We start from the raw sequence: 16391 nt of genomic DNA, 5'->3' as shown, positions 1-16391 counted from the left end.
GTATTATCTATATTTGCTCAGTCAGGCAGTTCAGAAGATCATTTGTGGTTCCATCACAAATACTAAAGTTAAATATTTATATTCTTAATGGGAACCTATAGGTACCATAGTGACGTTACTGTGCCCAGGATGACACCAAACACCCAAGGCAGAGGCAGGCAACCCGGAATGTTCTACCTTTCTCTTTCCACTATTTGCTTTGCCCCCTGCCTCAAACACTCTTAACAATGGGAACGTAGCAAACATCTCTTCAGCACATGCCCTCTAAGGTTCTGCTTTCAGGAGTTTGAAACTAAAATAACATAGAATTAGCTATAACCTGTACCATACGTGGGTCATCCAGAAACAAATGTGTGCAGCAGATAATCTCCATCCATGAAAACCATGCCACTTTACACATTTGGTTTTTAAACATGCAGGAAAGGCCACTAATCCAACATCAGGATTAAGCACCTGCAAAATCTATTATTCTTATTTATGGTTCCCCAGAGAAGGAAAACTCCAACTCTCAACAATAGCCTGTATTTTCTCTGCAAAACAAAACAAAACACAAACAAAAAACCCAAGTAAGCAAAAGCCTTATCCATCCTAACAGGTAATTTCTTCAGCTACTTCCTGACACTCCTCTGAATTTGTCACGCACCTAAATCCCAGCTGCAATCAGCAAAGATGGGTAAAGTCATGTTCTTACTTTTCCTTAACAGATGGCTATAAAAAGCAGCTCCAGCCAAATTCCAGTTTTTAGCAGTATGGCAGTTCATTCCAACAGTTTCTTCCCCGCTCCCTCCCAGAAGAGCAATGAACATCAGGTTGTATCACTCAGCTCATTACAAACCCAGGCCCTCACTGGGTATCGCTTATTTGAGTCTGTGCTCCTAGCAAGAGCTGCCTTGCTCATTTACAGGCGGGCTCTGGGACTGGCTCTTTGATTTCCTACCTGTGCTGGACTCGATGAATTCGGCGTTCAGTGCAACAGAAACGCTTGATTCTGCACAGAAGAGCTTTATGCCAAATATCAGCCTAGATCAAATTTCTACAGTAGCTCCATAAATCCCAGAAAAAGTGTTTTGTTTTGTTTTGATTTTTAAATGGAAATGCTGGTCTCCAATGACACCGCAACATCCCAAAGAGTCACCAGAAGAACAGCCTGAACAAACGCCTGCGTGCACTGCTAACACCTCTTCTCTGCCACGCACACGTGCAGGGCAGCAGATGTGCTGAGACTGATGCAGAAATCTTCTGGGAGGATTTTGTCTGCTGCCTGGATGAGACAGATGCTCAGTCCAGATGACTGGAAGCGTGATGGAGGCTTCTTCCCACGTGAACCCTGCACTCACATAAAGACAGACACACAAACTTTGGTTTCAGCACCATCTCTTCAGCTACAACAAAAGAGACGTAGCTCTTGAACGTAAGTGACTCTGTGCATGTTTGTGTGTACACGCACAGGAAAAAAAATAAACAAAACAAAAAAGAAAGCAGTCAGAATACCCAAAGAGGAACAGAGCACTCTCTCGAGAGCAGGGGATCGAGATGATGGCCGTGGAACAGGAGACACACAGGACTATTTGTTGTGTCCATCAACATTTGCTTTGGCTTGAATCTGAAGATGTCATTAACTTGTGAGAGACTTTCTGTGGCTTTGCCAATGCAGACTGGAAGCAAACAGCTCTGGTAATAATGATCACTGGCAATAATAAAGTACTAGCCAAATCCATTAGGAGACAGAGACGTCCCGAGCACCCATCACTTCCAGTCAGTGGGAGCTGCAGGAACTCTGCTTGGCTCTTCAGCAGCCTGACCTGTCTTCCCTTTCTAATTAAGGAGTAAAATGAACTGCCTCCTCCTGATGTAGTGTTTCCCAAAATTAAAGAGCTGGATGCACTCATCTCATCAGCCACAAAACAACAGAGCACCCCACAGATCTGGGGGATGTTTTTATTCCCAGTAATCCAACACAAAACAATATACCCAACAAGACCTTCGCAATTCAGTTCCCCTCTGTCCAACAGCATCATACTTTATTAGGTAGTATGATCTGCTTTCTACTAGACTAACTCTAGTAAAAGACTAGTAGAATATACAGCATCTATTCAAGAGGTTAAAGAACAAGGAGATAAACAGACATGGAGAGGCAGCCAGATTAACGGACAAGACAGCTCTGCCATGCTGATTGTCTTCTGCTCTGGTACTTTTTGGGTAGGGAATGCAAAATTACTGACAATAATCTAACTGATCTCTGTAACAGTATTTCAGGATTACAGGCCTCTTGTCACATTTAAACAGGATACCGAGGGTTTTCATCATGCAAGATGAAGAAAAGTGAGGACAGTCACTCCCTCTGGTCTCCCACAAACTGTTACCTAGCACTTGTTTGTATACCTTTCTTTTCCTGCTTCACTCTATGTTTGTGGCTTCATCCTTGTGTCCCTTCCACCTCTCCAAATGCTGAGGCCAAGACTTGGGCATCATTTCTAGCAGATTCTGAAAAAAAATCTGAAGGAAAGGATCCCAGTAATCCCAGGTCCCAAGCCCTATATAATATGAGCTCCAGTACTGCCTGGGATTTTCAATGATGAGTACAACTCAAGCCCACCCTGACACATGCCTGGAATAGTGACTGTGCAAGATCTCGTGGTAGACAAGTTCCCGTCCATCTTCCACTGTATTTGTGCCCACGAACAGACCTGAAGAAATCAAAGCCCATTTATACTACCGTGACCCTTTTAGATGACAAGAGGGGACTGGAGAAAGGGTGGAGATCTCATTCTGGTGTTCTGTTTAAGCCAGTGGTTTTCTCTTCAATCTCACTGTACGACAATAGTCCAAAGCCTGGACAAGAACACAAGGCAGTACAACTCAAAAGTCCACATGTGCAAACCGGCTCATGACACACTGCCTTACAACCATTTGGAGGCAATGCATTCAACTACTCACAAATTACAGAGAGGAAAAAGCAAATCAAACAGTGAAGCAACTGGTTTAAAAATACTGATAGTCCCACAGGCTCAAAAGTCAGCTGGCAGGAGTAGAGATTCCAGTTAAAAACCAAAAAATCCCAAGACCAAATATATATAAAATAAAAGATAAATCCCTTAGCCAATATTTTTGGACAGTGAATAAACCAGCTGCAGAAGAAGTGGGCTGATGCCAGGAATCTGAAGCAAAAGAAGATCACGTGTGTATCCCCAGCCAAGAATGTATATGAGCAAGAGAATTTAAAAATCAGTGTGCAATCTTGGAGGGAGCATTTCCTGTAATTTAAGGAATGATGATGAATGGATTTAGGTTTGGTCAGCACTGTGGTTAAAGAGACTTTTTGTAGCTGACAGCAAAGAAACCAGCTCAGTCCCTTGTTCAGGAAAACAAGCTGGGAAGCCTGGACCTTACAGACATGCAATTGCAGTTCAGTGTTATTTAAAGAGGTGAATAAACAAAAACATCTCTTTCACATTAATACAGCTCAGGAGCAGGCAGTGTGTGCCAATCCATCATCCAGGCATGTCTTCAAAGGGACTATGCTGATGGCCAGAATTTCAGCCCCTATTTAAAAAGAAAACTTTCCTGTGCTTTGTCTGTGGAGAAAAGCCTAAAACACGAATAAAGTTAGAGAGACACAACTTGGAGGGCTGGTCACAAGACTGTGAGCATCCTCGTTCATCTCCGAAGTTAGAATGGACACAAACAGGGGTGGTCACTTAAATGGCCAGCATGGTAACCTGTTCAGGCCTCCTATAAGAAGAAAAGACTTTCAGATGTGCCTCAGCTGACCTGAGGGATGAAGGACGGCACGTGGGAGATAGCATTACTTACACTTCTTCCTGAATCAGAAAAAAATCAAAGCCAAAGCAGAGAGCAGAGGCTTATTTGTAGTCACTGTGCAGGAGCTAAACAGCACCCACGGCACTCTGTGTGTGGGAAACACTCCTTTTCATATGCAGCACATCCTGATGGGCAGAATATCTCACGGTGCTTTACCGACATAGCTACACGACACTATGACCACCCTCAGCCACTCTATCGCTTCCCAAGCCCAGAGCCAGCACTCCCTGCACAACTGCTCTCAAAGACATATTGGCCAAGTTTGGTCTGTAAATCTAGATCAACCTCTCCTCATTCACTGCAGTGCTGGAGAGAAAACACAGCACCATTTTTTCTGCCAAACTACGCGTCTTTAATTCAATTGTATCTATGTTTGAATAATTGCAATGAGCCACTTCCAACGGTAACGCTTCAAGCCACTTCCACAGAAACTACTGAGTCACTCCGGGATTTTGACCTGGTCCTCGCTGCTTGTGAAGAAGAAATCTCTCATGTCCTCTGCACAGCTCTGCTGCCCGTTTCTTCCCTGCCCTCTTTCAGCAGGGATTGTCTAAGTGCTACACAGAAAAAGAAATCAGCACGATGTGAAGACTTACGGGGGATTGTCGCATTTCCGCTGTCTGAATCGCACTCCTGTGCCACACGTCCGGCTGCACATGCTCCACTGACTCCACATGCTCCAGTCTCCATCAACGTGCTCAGGGATGGGAGTTTTACTGACACACTCCCCAGCTCGGCACCACTGAAATGCAATTGGGTTAGTACAGGTTGGAAAGAAGTCCTGATCTTGCAAACATTCCTGCACAAGTGGACTTAAAAGGATGTCTGAGATTACAACAAGCCCATGTTTAAGTTTCTAGAGATTCAAGGCTTCAGTGAGATGGAGGTGGGAGGAAGAGAAAGGTAGGAGGTGAAATGCAGAAATTTAGGTGTCACCTTCAATGAATCCCTGAAGGGAGTTCTGTCATTTAAAAAAAAAAACAACAAAAAAACACAGAATTCAGCTCCTTGCTTTATAAAGCAAATAATTATCTAAGTGCTAAGACTTAAAGCCACACTCTTCACAGAAACTGAGTCCAAGAAATCACACCCCACAGCAATGTCTTCATCAGCCGTATTCCCAGTACGCACAAAATAATTGACATATTTTGGACCTAACTTGGCAAAAGCCCCAAACAATCTTTGGTTCTATTAGGTTGTGTTGGCTCCTGACCAAGCAGCAAACTTGGCCTGTTCTTCTCTGTCCAGGATATGATGCAGTAAGCACTGCTAAGCGGTCTTACAAAAGAATCACCAGGAGTCTTGTCGTTAGAAAAACATCTATCTAAAAATCTTTTGTCTCACGTTTCCTTGTCATGCTTTCCAGGATCCAAGATTTCTTGTAACTGTTTATCTTTATTTGCAAGCAAAGAAAAGGTCTCCAATCTTTGATTTTAGAAACAAACTTTTTAATTTTACCCTTTCTTACCTTCCCAACCATTTAATATACAAAAAATACTAGAATCCAAAACCAGTAAGCAGGGGGCTGGCAGTTACCAAACCAGTTAAGTTCCTTTGCAGCCTAACAAGTTATCAGATGCACTAGGAGAACCAACCACACAGGTTTACAAAACACACACCACCTATCACAGCCCATCTTGGAGGTTAAAGATGTTCACTTAAGCCAACTCCTGTTAGCAGAGTAGCTCAGGTGGGAGGCAACAGCTGAGCCTCAGCAACTCCCACGCTTGCGGCATTGGAGCCAGTTACTGGAATGGTGATTTTCACTGGAGGCAGATCCACTAATCTGAGACTTTATTTTGTGTTTCTTGTAACAATTTTCTGCATTGCCTTGGAGAACATTACTGGATTTGAGCTCAACAGATTTTGGGCTACTTTCAGAAATGATAAGATTTTTAAGTAGCCTCTTATTATTTCCTCATCTTTCTCCACTCCCCAAATCTCAGCCTAAATGCTCTCCACACTTCCTACCTCAAATACCGCCAAGAACACCTTAGTTGACACTGAAAAAACAGCTCACTCATGGAACACCACTGACAGCAATGAACAGAAGTGACAGGAGTGAGCTGCTACCTAAGGTGACTGGCAGGGTACTCAGGCTGTGCAGCCAGCCGATGGAGGCACGGGGCTCTCCTGCAGTGTTTGTGTAGTGCCTACACCACAAGAACTTGACTACCAAGGTCTCCAGAGGCGACTGGGATACACGTAACACAAAATCAGAGAGACTTAATCCAATCCAGCTGTTAATTGAGGAGTCTGTATAACAGAATCAGTAAAAAATACAGGTTTATGGTAAGTACTAAACATCTTGGAAACATTATTCCACAGACAATGCCGGAAAAAACAAACTGGCTGCTACTGAGCGTTTTGATTACCTTGTCTGCGCCACATTCAGTGCCATCCAGAGGGGGGTCCAACTTTGTTTTACAGGATGTATCTCCTTCCACCAGGCACCAGAGCCCAGCACACATCAAATGCTGTAATCACAAAACAACAAGGTGCAGTTATTACTTTTGTAGATGTCAGCTGTCATTATGGGATACACTGCAAAGCTCAGGCAGTCTTTATCAAGTGAATCCAGAGGCTTCTAGTTGGTTTGGGAGCAGTTATTTTTTAAGGATAGACTGGCATTAAGTGGTGGGGCTGGGAACATAAAAGAGATTGATGGATGCCACTGTCAGGAACAAAACCCACCCAAAACAGGAAATGCATTATTTAAATAGATTTCTTTTCACAAGAATAAATCAAGTCCATCAAAAAAGAATCCTATACGGGAGGCCACAATGGGTGCTTTGGAACCATGCCACATACTTAGATGTCCAAGCTGTTTAATTATTTGTATTTTTTAAAAAGATACTCAAGTAACGACGCATGATGAAAGGCAGTCAGCCCTGCTGGATCTGGTGGTACCTATAATCAGCCAGCAATGCCCCTCTGGAGAAGATGAATGAGAAAGAGGAAAGGATTTAATGGTGTGCCATGCAGCAGAGGAGGAGCCTGGTGACAGGCAGCGGCAAAGTCAGTAACGGATTGGTGGTGAGAAGCAGCTGCTAGAGACCAATGTGCTAGAGAAGGTGAAAAGTGAGATGTGAGGGCAAGAGCAGCAAGAAGCACAGCACATCTCGCTACCAGACTTGAAATACATTCTGGTATCATTACTCAACAGTCAACTCCGCTCAGCCAACGCGTGCTGCAGGGATATTAATGCTGACCACGCTTGCGTGATCTGTCAGATCAATACCGTTTTCAGAATTTGAGAAAAAGAACCAGGAAAAGGGGCCTTTACATCGTTAAGATTTTCCACAGCTTCCACCGTGCTTTGCATTCCATCAAAGTGGATGATTTCAATACAGTGCTACAGATCTGAGCACCAAAAAAAAGAAAAAGAGTTACATTTCTTTCCACTATTGTTCACATTTCACTGTAATGGTAAAAAGATGAGAAACCTGACTGAAGTGCCAGCTGGTCTTGTCAAGATTTATTGCACCTCATTAAATAGTTCAGTCAACATGCTTCAACCTTATGGTTCCTTCACAACATAACGTAAGAGGCTGTGGGTGCATGTGTGTTTTGTGTACATGCATGTTGGTACGTCTATATAAAACAGACCTGTATGGCAGAGGGTGCAGATGAGATAAATCCCAATATCAAGAGTGATGATGTAGGACATAGTGAAACAAAATAGTTATTGCAGCAGTATCTGTATCCTGGTTTATGTCTCCATTTCTTTCTGGAAAGAGGATTTTGCACTATTTAAACCTAAAGAATATTCACAAAAACTAGAAGCAGACGGCACAATTCAGCAACATCTGTACTAACCACAACACAGAAAGTCATCGTCACACAAACAAACAACAGCAAATACACCAGGGAAGCCTAAATCTAAGAATTTTCAAGACATTTTCCGCGAACTAATAGAGCATATGGGAAAATATCAGACTTTAGTAATTTTGACTAAATGACTGTGACTAATTAGTGGTTTACCCAGAGCTCTGAAAGCACTTAAGTACCAATTAGCCATAAGGACATCACGCACTGGTTTACAGACAGGTATACTGCGGCAGAAGCATTGACAAGAGAGAGACTTCAGAGCTTACTGAGAAATCAATCGTTCCACACTGTAACTCCCAGGTTCTCAAAACCCCACCTTCCCTGGAGAGGACTAAAATCAAAAAGTACATCAATTAACTGCCCACAAGTGTTACAGAAAGAACACTAATCTAGGCAATATGCTGTTTAAACTGAAAAAGCTTTTCCCCAAATGCCAAACGTTTTCCTAGTTGTAAAGCTCCAGCACCCTTGCACCTGGTTTAACTCACTGAGACCCAAAGGTGATGATTCTTTATGTTAAGATGACATACATGTACAATTAAAAAGGATTCAAAACCAGTTAAGATATGTTAAAAGCATGTCACAGACCTAAGTGGAAGGTACCACAGAAGGTTCTAGCACAGCGGCAGGACATGCTATGTGCAGCTACAGGACACAATTAAATGCAGTCTATGAACATGGCAGACTTGCTAAACTCTAACAGCTTCTTTGCCATCACAAAGAATTGTATAGATGACTTATAAACGTCATTACTGTTAAGGAAAGGGCAGAAATTGATTGACAATTTGGACTGTCTCTTCTCCCTTGATGACTGTGGACAGTGATCTTGTGAAAGCTCTGCCAGCAATGCCTCCTTTCAGTTCCCTCTGTGGTTCAGGAATGCTGATATGTGAAATGAAGGGAAGCTTCAGAGACGAAGGGTGCAAATAACATGTATTTCCACTTTTCTAGGCTTCAGCTCCTCTCTTACACATAACCACAAACCTTCAGAGCACAATGTGATGAGAAACCCTCCAGCCTGATCTCTTGAATGACCCAAACAGAAATTTTGCCCCATGGTTCCAGGAGGAAACCCTCTGCTTCTGCTCTCTGTCAGAAAGACATCCTGGCTGAAGGAGTCATGGAATTCACTACATCCCTGAAGAAGCTGGTTTGGACACACATCAGCACCATTGCTAAATATCTGTGCATTTTGCAAGGCCAGTAGTTGTTAAGCTTCAGCTTCAAGTCTGTGGATCGTAAGCTGCATGTAAATTAGCGAGGGTTAAATTCCTGTCTTTGATGTAAAACTGGGAGGAGGAAGGGGTGTGTGGAAACAGAAAGCCATGAAAATTAAGCAGCTTTTTGTAAAATTTTGGTTGCCACCCAGAATTCCTTCATAGCCCACGAGAATGTGGAAGGTGATAAACCCACGTAAGCTGTTCAGGTACGAGCCACGGCCTCGGGGAAGCAATGGGCACAGATAACCCCAAAGAGGCGTCCCCGTACCAGCAGAACCACAGAACTGAGCCCAGCCTATGGATACCGTGGGTGCAAATATTCACACACACGTGTGTATGTATATATATGTACATGATTTTGCATATAGGTACATGTATACACACACATATATTTATAGGAAGATAAATAAAGGAAAAATGTCTCTTAGCAACACCAACCTTTCTGAAATTTCCCATCTTTGAGGTATGGAAAACACAGGATTTTTATAGTATCCTTGTGTTTGATTCCGAACGCTAAATGCAAAGCATATTTCAGGAAACAGTTACAGAAAAATCTGGTAACTGCACTTCAGCCCTGTGTTCTAGTGCCATACCACTACAAAGCTCCAGCGCTCGTTAGTGCCGTCCCCTGTATTTAATACAGCACTCAGATACCCCGGCAAAGATTAAACCGTCAGCTTAAGTATTGTATGTTCCCAAGATGTTTTATCATGTTAATAGCTCATTTCAAAAGAGATCACATATCCTCAGCTACAACAGAAACCCAAACAAAAATCCCCGTTAAACAGTCCCACAGCTAACCAGTCGCAGTGCTGAGTTTTTAATAGTTAAATAGCCAGCTTTGTGGGGAAATATCAAAGTGAGAAATGGCAGGACTTGAAAGGAAGCTGCTTGTGTATGAGTGGCAGTTCAGAGCCTACGCTGACACAGAAGAAACCATCAAAAGGGCTGTATTGCGGCTAATGGCAAATTCGGCAACCAGCTTTCAGAAGGCAGGTCTCTGCCTGCAGAGCCCTCCCTGCAGCATTCAAAAAGTGCCAGTTAGGATTTTCCAGTGATAGATATTTTTCACTGGAAAAATATTGATTTGTTGCAACTGTCTGTGGGGAAAGGTCATCTTTGGATCGACTCCCAGCTTGAAGTATTTCCAAGAGTAAAATAAATTTTTGAAAGTGAGATGGTTGTTGAGAAGTAATATTTCAATAAAAGTTTAAATTTTCTCTTTTTTTTTTTAACTGAAATGCTTGTTCAACTGAAACCTTGAGGAATTTATACAGACAGACATTAAATCTCAAAATAAAACCAGAATTTTTACAAAGGTGCAAATTTTAAACTCTTAAAAACTCTTGGAAAGCTTGTCTGCACATCTGTTAGAAGCCAGTCCCGAGGGAGGTCACAGTCTGGAAACTCTCAGGCTAGGAGATATCTGCTCGGCAGGTGACGACGTTTCTGATTACAGGTATTACAGTGGCATCTATCAGAGAAAGGGGCCTTACTGTGCCAGGTGTTTTCCTCAAGGAACTTGCAATCTAAACAGACTCCTGGGAGCTTTTGGAGATAAAGGAAGCTTTATTCCTCTGTTACAGGTGGGGAGATGAGGAACAGAAAGGCATTATATGTCTTGCTGAAAGTCAGCTGGGGAACAAGCGAAAGCGCTGCTCAGAGCTCTGCATCCTCTGCTCAGTGTCACAGCCACAGGCTCGCGCTGCTTGCTCTGGCTAAACTTCAGGGTAAAACCAGAAACAGCTCCTGGGATGCTCCCAGGAACATGTCTGGCCGTGGGCCTTCCCACCTTTCACAGCTTTTCGTACTTTTTCCCAACACATACTGGTTCTGATGACGGTGTTTGCCTTCTATGTAACTCCATCCCACACGTGTGCCAGCCCCGACTTGCGGCGTGTGACGCGCTGCGACCACTCACATGCGACTCTAGGGAAGTAATCTATTTTAGGTTTTTAAGTCAGTGCCGCAGCTGGAAATGAGGAGAAGCCAGAATGAATTCAGCCAGCTCCTTGCCCACAGGTGCTAAGTCTAGAGTCTGCTGGTTTCTGGGTTAGCTATTGCATCACCACTGTTACTAAAATCAGTGCGATTCTGCCCAATGACCTCATATGGTCTCAGGGAGAAGAAAGCGCTTACAATATTCCTCCGTCTCAAAGCCTCAGACTATTACCTACAAGGGAGAGCTTCCAAATCTCCAGAGCATAAAGAGAATCCAATGAATAAAGATGTCCTTCCCATCAGGGAACAACTCCACAGAAGTGAGTTTTTTCCCTACACATTCACTCCCTCGCCTCGGATTCATCCAAAAGAAGCAGCACTTATTTCTCCTGAAAATGAATTTGTTCCTGCTGCCCATTGCCCACTGGAAAGAGAAACCTCTTGTTTTATAGGCAAAATTAAACTACCATGAAACCAATTTTGCCGTCAAAATGAGGGGATTACGAAGAAGGACTTAGAAAGAGTAAATATCCTCAAGGAGCAAGAACACAAAGACATGCTTATAACTAGGCTGGCTTTCAATGAAGTATCAGATCGTTTTTCTTTTGCCAAGGTTTCAGCTTGACATATGGCTAACTATGAGAGAAAACATGATTATGAACAGAATCCTAATTAACACCTATTAAGTACAATAAACTCAGAATTTACACACGCTTTCCTGTTCAAAACTCTCTGTATATGTTCTTGAAGCCTCACAGCATGCTTCTGAAGAGGAATTCTTTACACAAGATGAGAAAAACAATATCCCCAATTTCTACGCTGTCACTGCCTTTAATTTTGGGTGGCAAACAACTGACGATCCACAATGGATCACAAGGGAGGTGAGCACTGTTGTTTCCACTGCTATTAGATGGAGCTTCTTGCTGTTGAAAACCAGATGAAAAGTGCTGTTTTGAAAAGGAGCCATGTGCTGCCCCAGACAAGATAACCGTGACGCTTGGATACACGGATCAGTGGCCAGCTGCTGACCTCTCTCCAGAGCTGAGATCCCAAGGGACAAGTGGTAGGTCCAAGAGCGGAAGTATATATCTGTCCAAATGACAGACCTGAGCCAAAAGTCAAGGAAAGGCTTGATAAAGAATCACAAGGACTATCCTGGAATATGCAGGCAATGGTCAATATCCACTGACTTCTAATTTTAACAAAACTGGGCAACAATCCTACAAATTCATAATGTGTAATTTTATTCATTGATGACAAAGAAGTATGGATCTCTACTGTTGGACAGAAAGCATCTCAGATTGCATTATAAAAAACAATCATTTAATCTTCCTAGATACAACTAAAAAAGGTTTCTTAAAAACATTTCCCTCTTTTCACTACCTGGCGATCACCTTGTTTCTTCAGAACATTCAGAAACATGTGCACATCATGCTTTTTGGATGAACAGGACCAACAACCTGCCTGCTTGGAGCCAAGAAACAAATTTAGAGTTGATTCCCCTTTATATTAGGTTTTTTATCACTGTAACTCCATTAACTCAATGAATGGCCTCTTCATCAAAACTTGTGTGATTGGAAAGTCATCAACATCAGACACAAGGGTACAAAATCAACAAGAGTCTTTCAAGTCCTGAGGAAATGGCCCTTGACAGTTAAAGAACTCTTAAGGAAATGGTCCTTGAGAGTTAACTGCTTTCCGGTGCTACTCTTTTTCTTGTAGAACAATACAAAAAATTCAACATAGTAATTTCCAAGATTTGTTAATATTCTGTAACAGTGAAAAAAAACCCAACAAACTGAACCCAGCAAACATTAAAAGTGTCACGCTGGGTTTGGTTCTCTGAGCTAGATGGCTTGATATGCATCACTCTAATCATCAAGACTTGGATCCTATGTGAAATGTACCCTTATATATATATTTTTATACATATATATCTGGATTGATACCAAGAGTTCTTCTGATCTACAACTAAAACATAAGAATGTTTCCCTTTCGTCTTTCAAAGAGAAAGATAAAATATCTGTCAGCTTCCAAAACAGTAACTTGTCATGACACACTGCTCACCACAGACAGACTTGGATGTCTAAGGTCTGAATGAACTAAATGCCTTCTCCACTGTCTAAAGCATTTCTTTGTAAAGTACCAGTTCTATTTCATTTTTTTCATATACCTGGAATAAAGGAATAGTGAAAAGAAAGAGATTGGAAAGACAGTATTAACAAGACCACAAACTGATTTTATGGCAAAGCAGCCTATGCTAAATACTGATCTTTGGAGTGCACTTAGGGCATTCATCAAACTAGCTCCTGTGGGTCTGTGATTCAGAGACAGATATGAATTCAAGTAGAAAAATCTAATCCTACCAACACAGAATTCTTTCTTGCTGTATGTGCTCTTCAGCTTTGCTGACCCCAATTTTCAGCATCTTAAATGAGATAATTCAACCGTACATGTTACATCAGCTGAAGAAATCATGAAGTATCTTTGTGTGGTCAAACCTGGAAGAAAGACTCATGTGCTACTAGGCACTGGAACAGAGTCACTCCTTTGAATTCAATGTTAAAAATTTTGTACTTTGACTTATTACCAATTTCTACCTCACTATGCTTAAAAGAGCTGTAGCTAATCAATTATGTCACAACGACAGTGGCTATGTTAGCATGGTATTGTCCATGTCACGAATTGAGTGCTGCTCTGAGGTTCACACTAGATGCACCGCATCAAGAAAAGGCTTACGAGTTCACAGCATTATGCTATCATCTCGCTCAGGAGAAGATATCTGCCCACAATGAAGGAAGGACAAGAGCTTGAGGCAAGTTTCATGATCAACCTGATCACTTCCATCTAAGTTGTGTTTGCAACTTAGAGCCTGAAATTCTGACCTTGCACTTGCAACATCCGTCTCCTACTGCCCTCAGTGAGAGTAATGTTCATTCAGTAACTCCTAGCCAACTTCTCCTTAACACCTGATTAGGATGCAAAAGGTATTGATTTTTTTAAACACGCAGCGTTGTCCATTAAAAAAAAACAACCAAACAAACAAAAACTTGGGAAATTAAAAGAATGAAATAATGGATCACACTTCTTGTCCACGGGAAAAGAGAAGAAAGGGACAGTAAAATAAATACAGATACGTACACGCACTGTTCAGATGTGGTTGTGAAGATTATGAGAGTTTTCTCTTGAAGTGTTTTGCAGATGGGAAGCTCCCAGAAGGCCAATGGGAGAGGTCTGAATGCCCTTCAAGCTTGTTATACACTGTTTTCAGGCCGATCCTCAATTGTGTTTTGGTTATTTTTGTTAAGTTCAAACTTCAGCTGTAGATGCCACATCACAAGGCTACGCTAATTCTTTCTGCCTCCCCTTGTGCCTTCATAAGTAACGTAGGCTTGCCAAGCTCAAGTGCTCGATTCTTAATAGGCACTCTGTATTATTTTTAAGAGTTTATTATTTTTATATTCTTAAATTTCCACATTGTATTTTTATAATTTTATTTTGGTTCCCCTCTCTCTTTTTATTTTTCTTTAAACCACTTCACCAGAATGTGTTTTGACCATCTTCCAACCTGAAACACGTACAAAAATTTCTGAAGCATTCCAATAATTGTAAACTGGGCTGAGCTGCCCAGGCAGGAACTCTGCTTCTCTCTCTTTCTTTCTCTCCCTCAAACAAAAAGTATTTCCACTGAAAATAAAGAGAAAAAGGTCTTTTTGCAACATACAGAAGCAGTGAAATAGGACACTTCAGTTTCACATGAAACAGGCAACGTGAAAATAGCCTGAATTTTAATAACCTACATTAGGAAAACTATCAAATATAGTATGGCAATTAAGTAAATTGCTACCTTTGCTTCTAATAAAATAAAATATTCTGATTTTATTTTAGAATTGCCAGCCTGCTATCCTGCAAGCCTCAAGAAAATCATACCCACCCTCTTCCAGATTTATTATCATTATTGTATTTAAACAGAGGCTAAAGTGTGTAATGGAAAATCATGTAGACACAGTCCCTGGTTGTACAGAAAATGACAATGCAACCTATTATTTTCAGGATAAATCAGCTCTCAATCTAATTACCATGTTCTTGTAAATATTCTATACATTACCAAATAATAGGGCTTACTATCATCGTCTGGATCTTGCAAATGACTCTGCAAAGAAAAAACAGAGGCCCATTGATTCCCAGGCATGGAGGCCAAGAGTCCACTCCGCCCGTCTCTTTACGAGATCAAGACCACAGAGAGACCCACAATTGCTAAATTACATCCACCACCACACCATTGTTCTGTGCTGCTGCCCCATGGCTCATGGATACCGGGAGATCCTCATAGTTGTTAAAAACCAACTCGAACTGAAGAAAAAACAGCAGAGCCAATTCTAGCTGTCTTAAATTTTCTCAAAACAGTGTCATGTCAAAATCCACATTCCTAGTTACATCTGAGTTGACAGTGTCCCTTTCTCAGAAAAAAATCTCTTTGTAGCAATGCTGATCTCTCTCCATATGCCATTTTAGCCTAAGCACATTTTTGACTCAAAACAATACGGAAAGATAATGGTTATGTAAAAACCCGCAAAAATGTGTTAATAATAAATAAGTCAAAAGGCATATAAAACAAAAAGCCAAACACTGGATACAAGAGAGAGAAATCACATTTTGTTCCACAAATATTATTTCAGTGCAAAAGCCTCTGTTAGTAGGCATGCCAGTCTGAAAAATAAACCCAGTGCTCTGATTAAACACACAGCGTGTTTTCACGTGAGGTTATGAACAACGTGTTTTTACACTGCTGGAGAAGCACCATCTCTGCTCTGTGAGAGCTTCAGCATAAACCACCTGTGCTTTTCCTCTCACCGACAGCACTGCTGAATAAAGGGGACAGCAAAGGGTTAAATTCTCCTCTCTGCAGAAGCCTTTATCGCTTGACAGGGGTTGAAGCTTTTTGCTTCATCTTTCATGGGGGTCAAATGAATTCACAATACTTGATTCATAGCGTAGTGCGGATCTGAAGACCAGGGGTCTGACCGGTTGAATTTCCAGTGATTCGCACGACCTAGCACATTAGCACTGGACTCGCACCAACATTTCACAACCAGAATCCCCAAAGATCTCTGTGTTTGGGGTACACGGATAACGCACTACGCGGCACCAAAGGCACATTGTTGTTTAGCTTTTTCCGCAACTTATATCATGATTTTGCTCAGAGCTTGAGAATGACACGGTCACCTATTTAATTTCTGCTCAAAGCAACTTGTCTCCCTCAAAATAAAGATCACTGTACAAACTCTTAGGTGAGCCAAAAGCTCTTCTGGCACTGCAAGGGGCTGACTGTATGGCTGCCCATCTGAAAACTGGCAGCATGTCAAGTATAGTAGAAGCATGCTTGTACGTCCTGCTAGAGAAGCATTCTCACGGATCAGACAATGCCTTACATTTGCAACTGCGAAGATTAATAGAAAGCCTTTGCATATTACTGGAGAAAACTATGTAACTTAGATATGAACTACTGAAGGGTCTGGAGATCAAAACTAACTCTTCCACAGAGCCATGAAAACATTTACTTACCTGATGATGAGC

At 41.8% G+C, this 16391-nt stretch overlaps 1 protein-coding gene across 3 annotated transcripts in view; it reads right to left on the bottom strand.

Moving 5' to 3' along the window:
- Window positions 1-16391, bottom strand: part of ADAMTS17 (ADAM metallopeptidase with thrombospondin type 1 motif 17) — a 187130-nt gene that overhangs the window by 71824 nt on the left and 98915 nt on the right. For all 3 annotated transcript variants that reach the window (XM_086757388.1, XM_086757387.1, XM_086757389.1), the window contains 2 exons: window positions 6198-6299; window positions 4419-4564 (listed from right to left, as the gene is read on the bottom strand). In XM_086757388.1, coding sequence (XP_086613514.1) covers window positions 4419-4564; window positions 6198-6299 — 248 coding nt within the window. The remainder of the gene's footprint in view (window positions 1-4418; window positions 4565-6197; window positions 6300-16391) is intronic.

Source organism: Chlamydotis macqueenii, chromosome 12 (genome assembly GCF_036417535.1).
Source record: "Chlamydotis macqueenii isolate bChlMac1 chromosome 12, bChlMac1.mat, whole genome shotgun sequence".
NCBI classification, from domain to species: domain Eukaryota; kingdom Metazoa; phylum Chordata; class Aves; order Otidiformes; family Otididae; genus Chlamydotis; species Chlamydotis macqueenii.
Note: the sequence above shows the minus strand (reverse complement) of the source record. Positions and strands in the feature narration are given on the sequence as shown.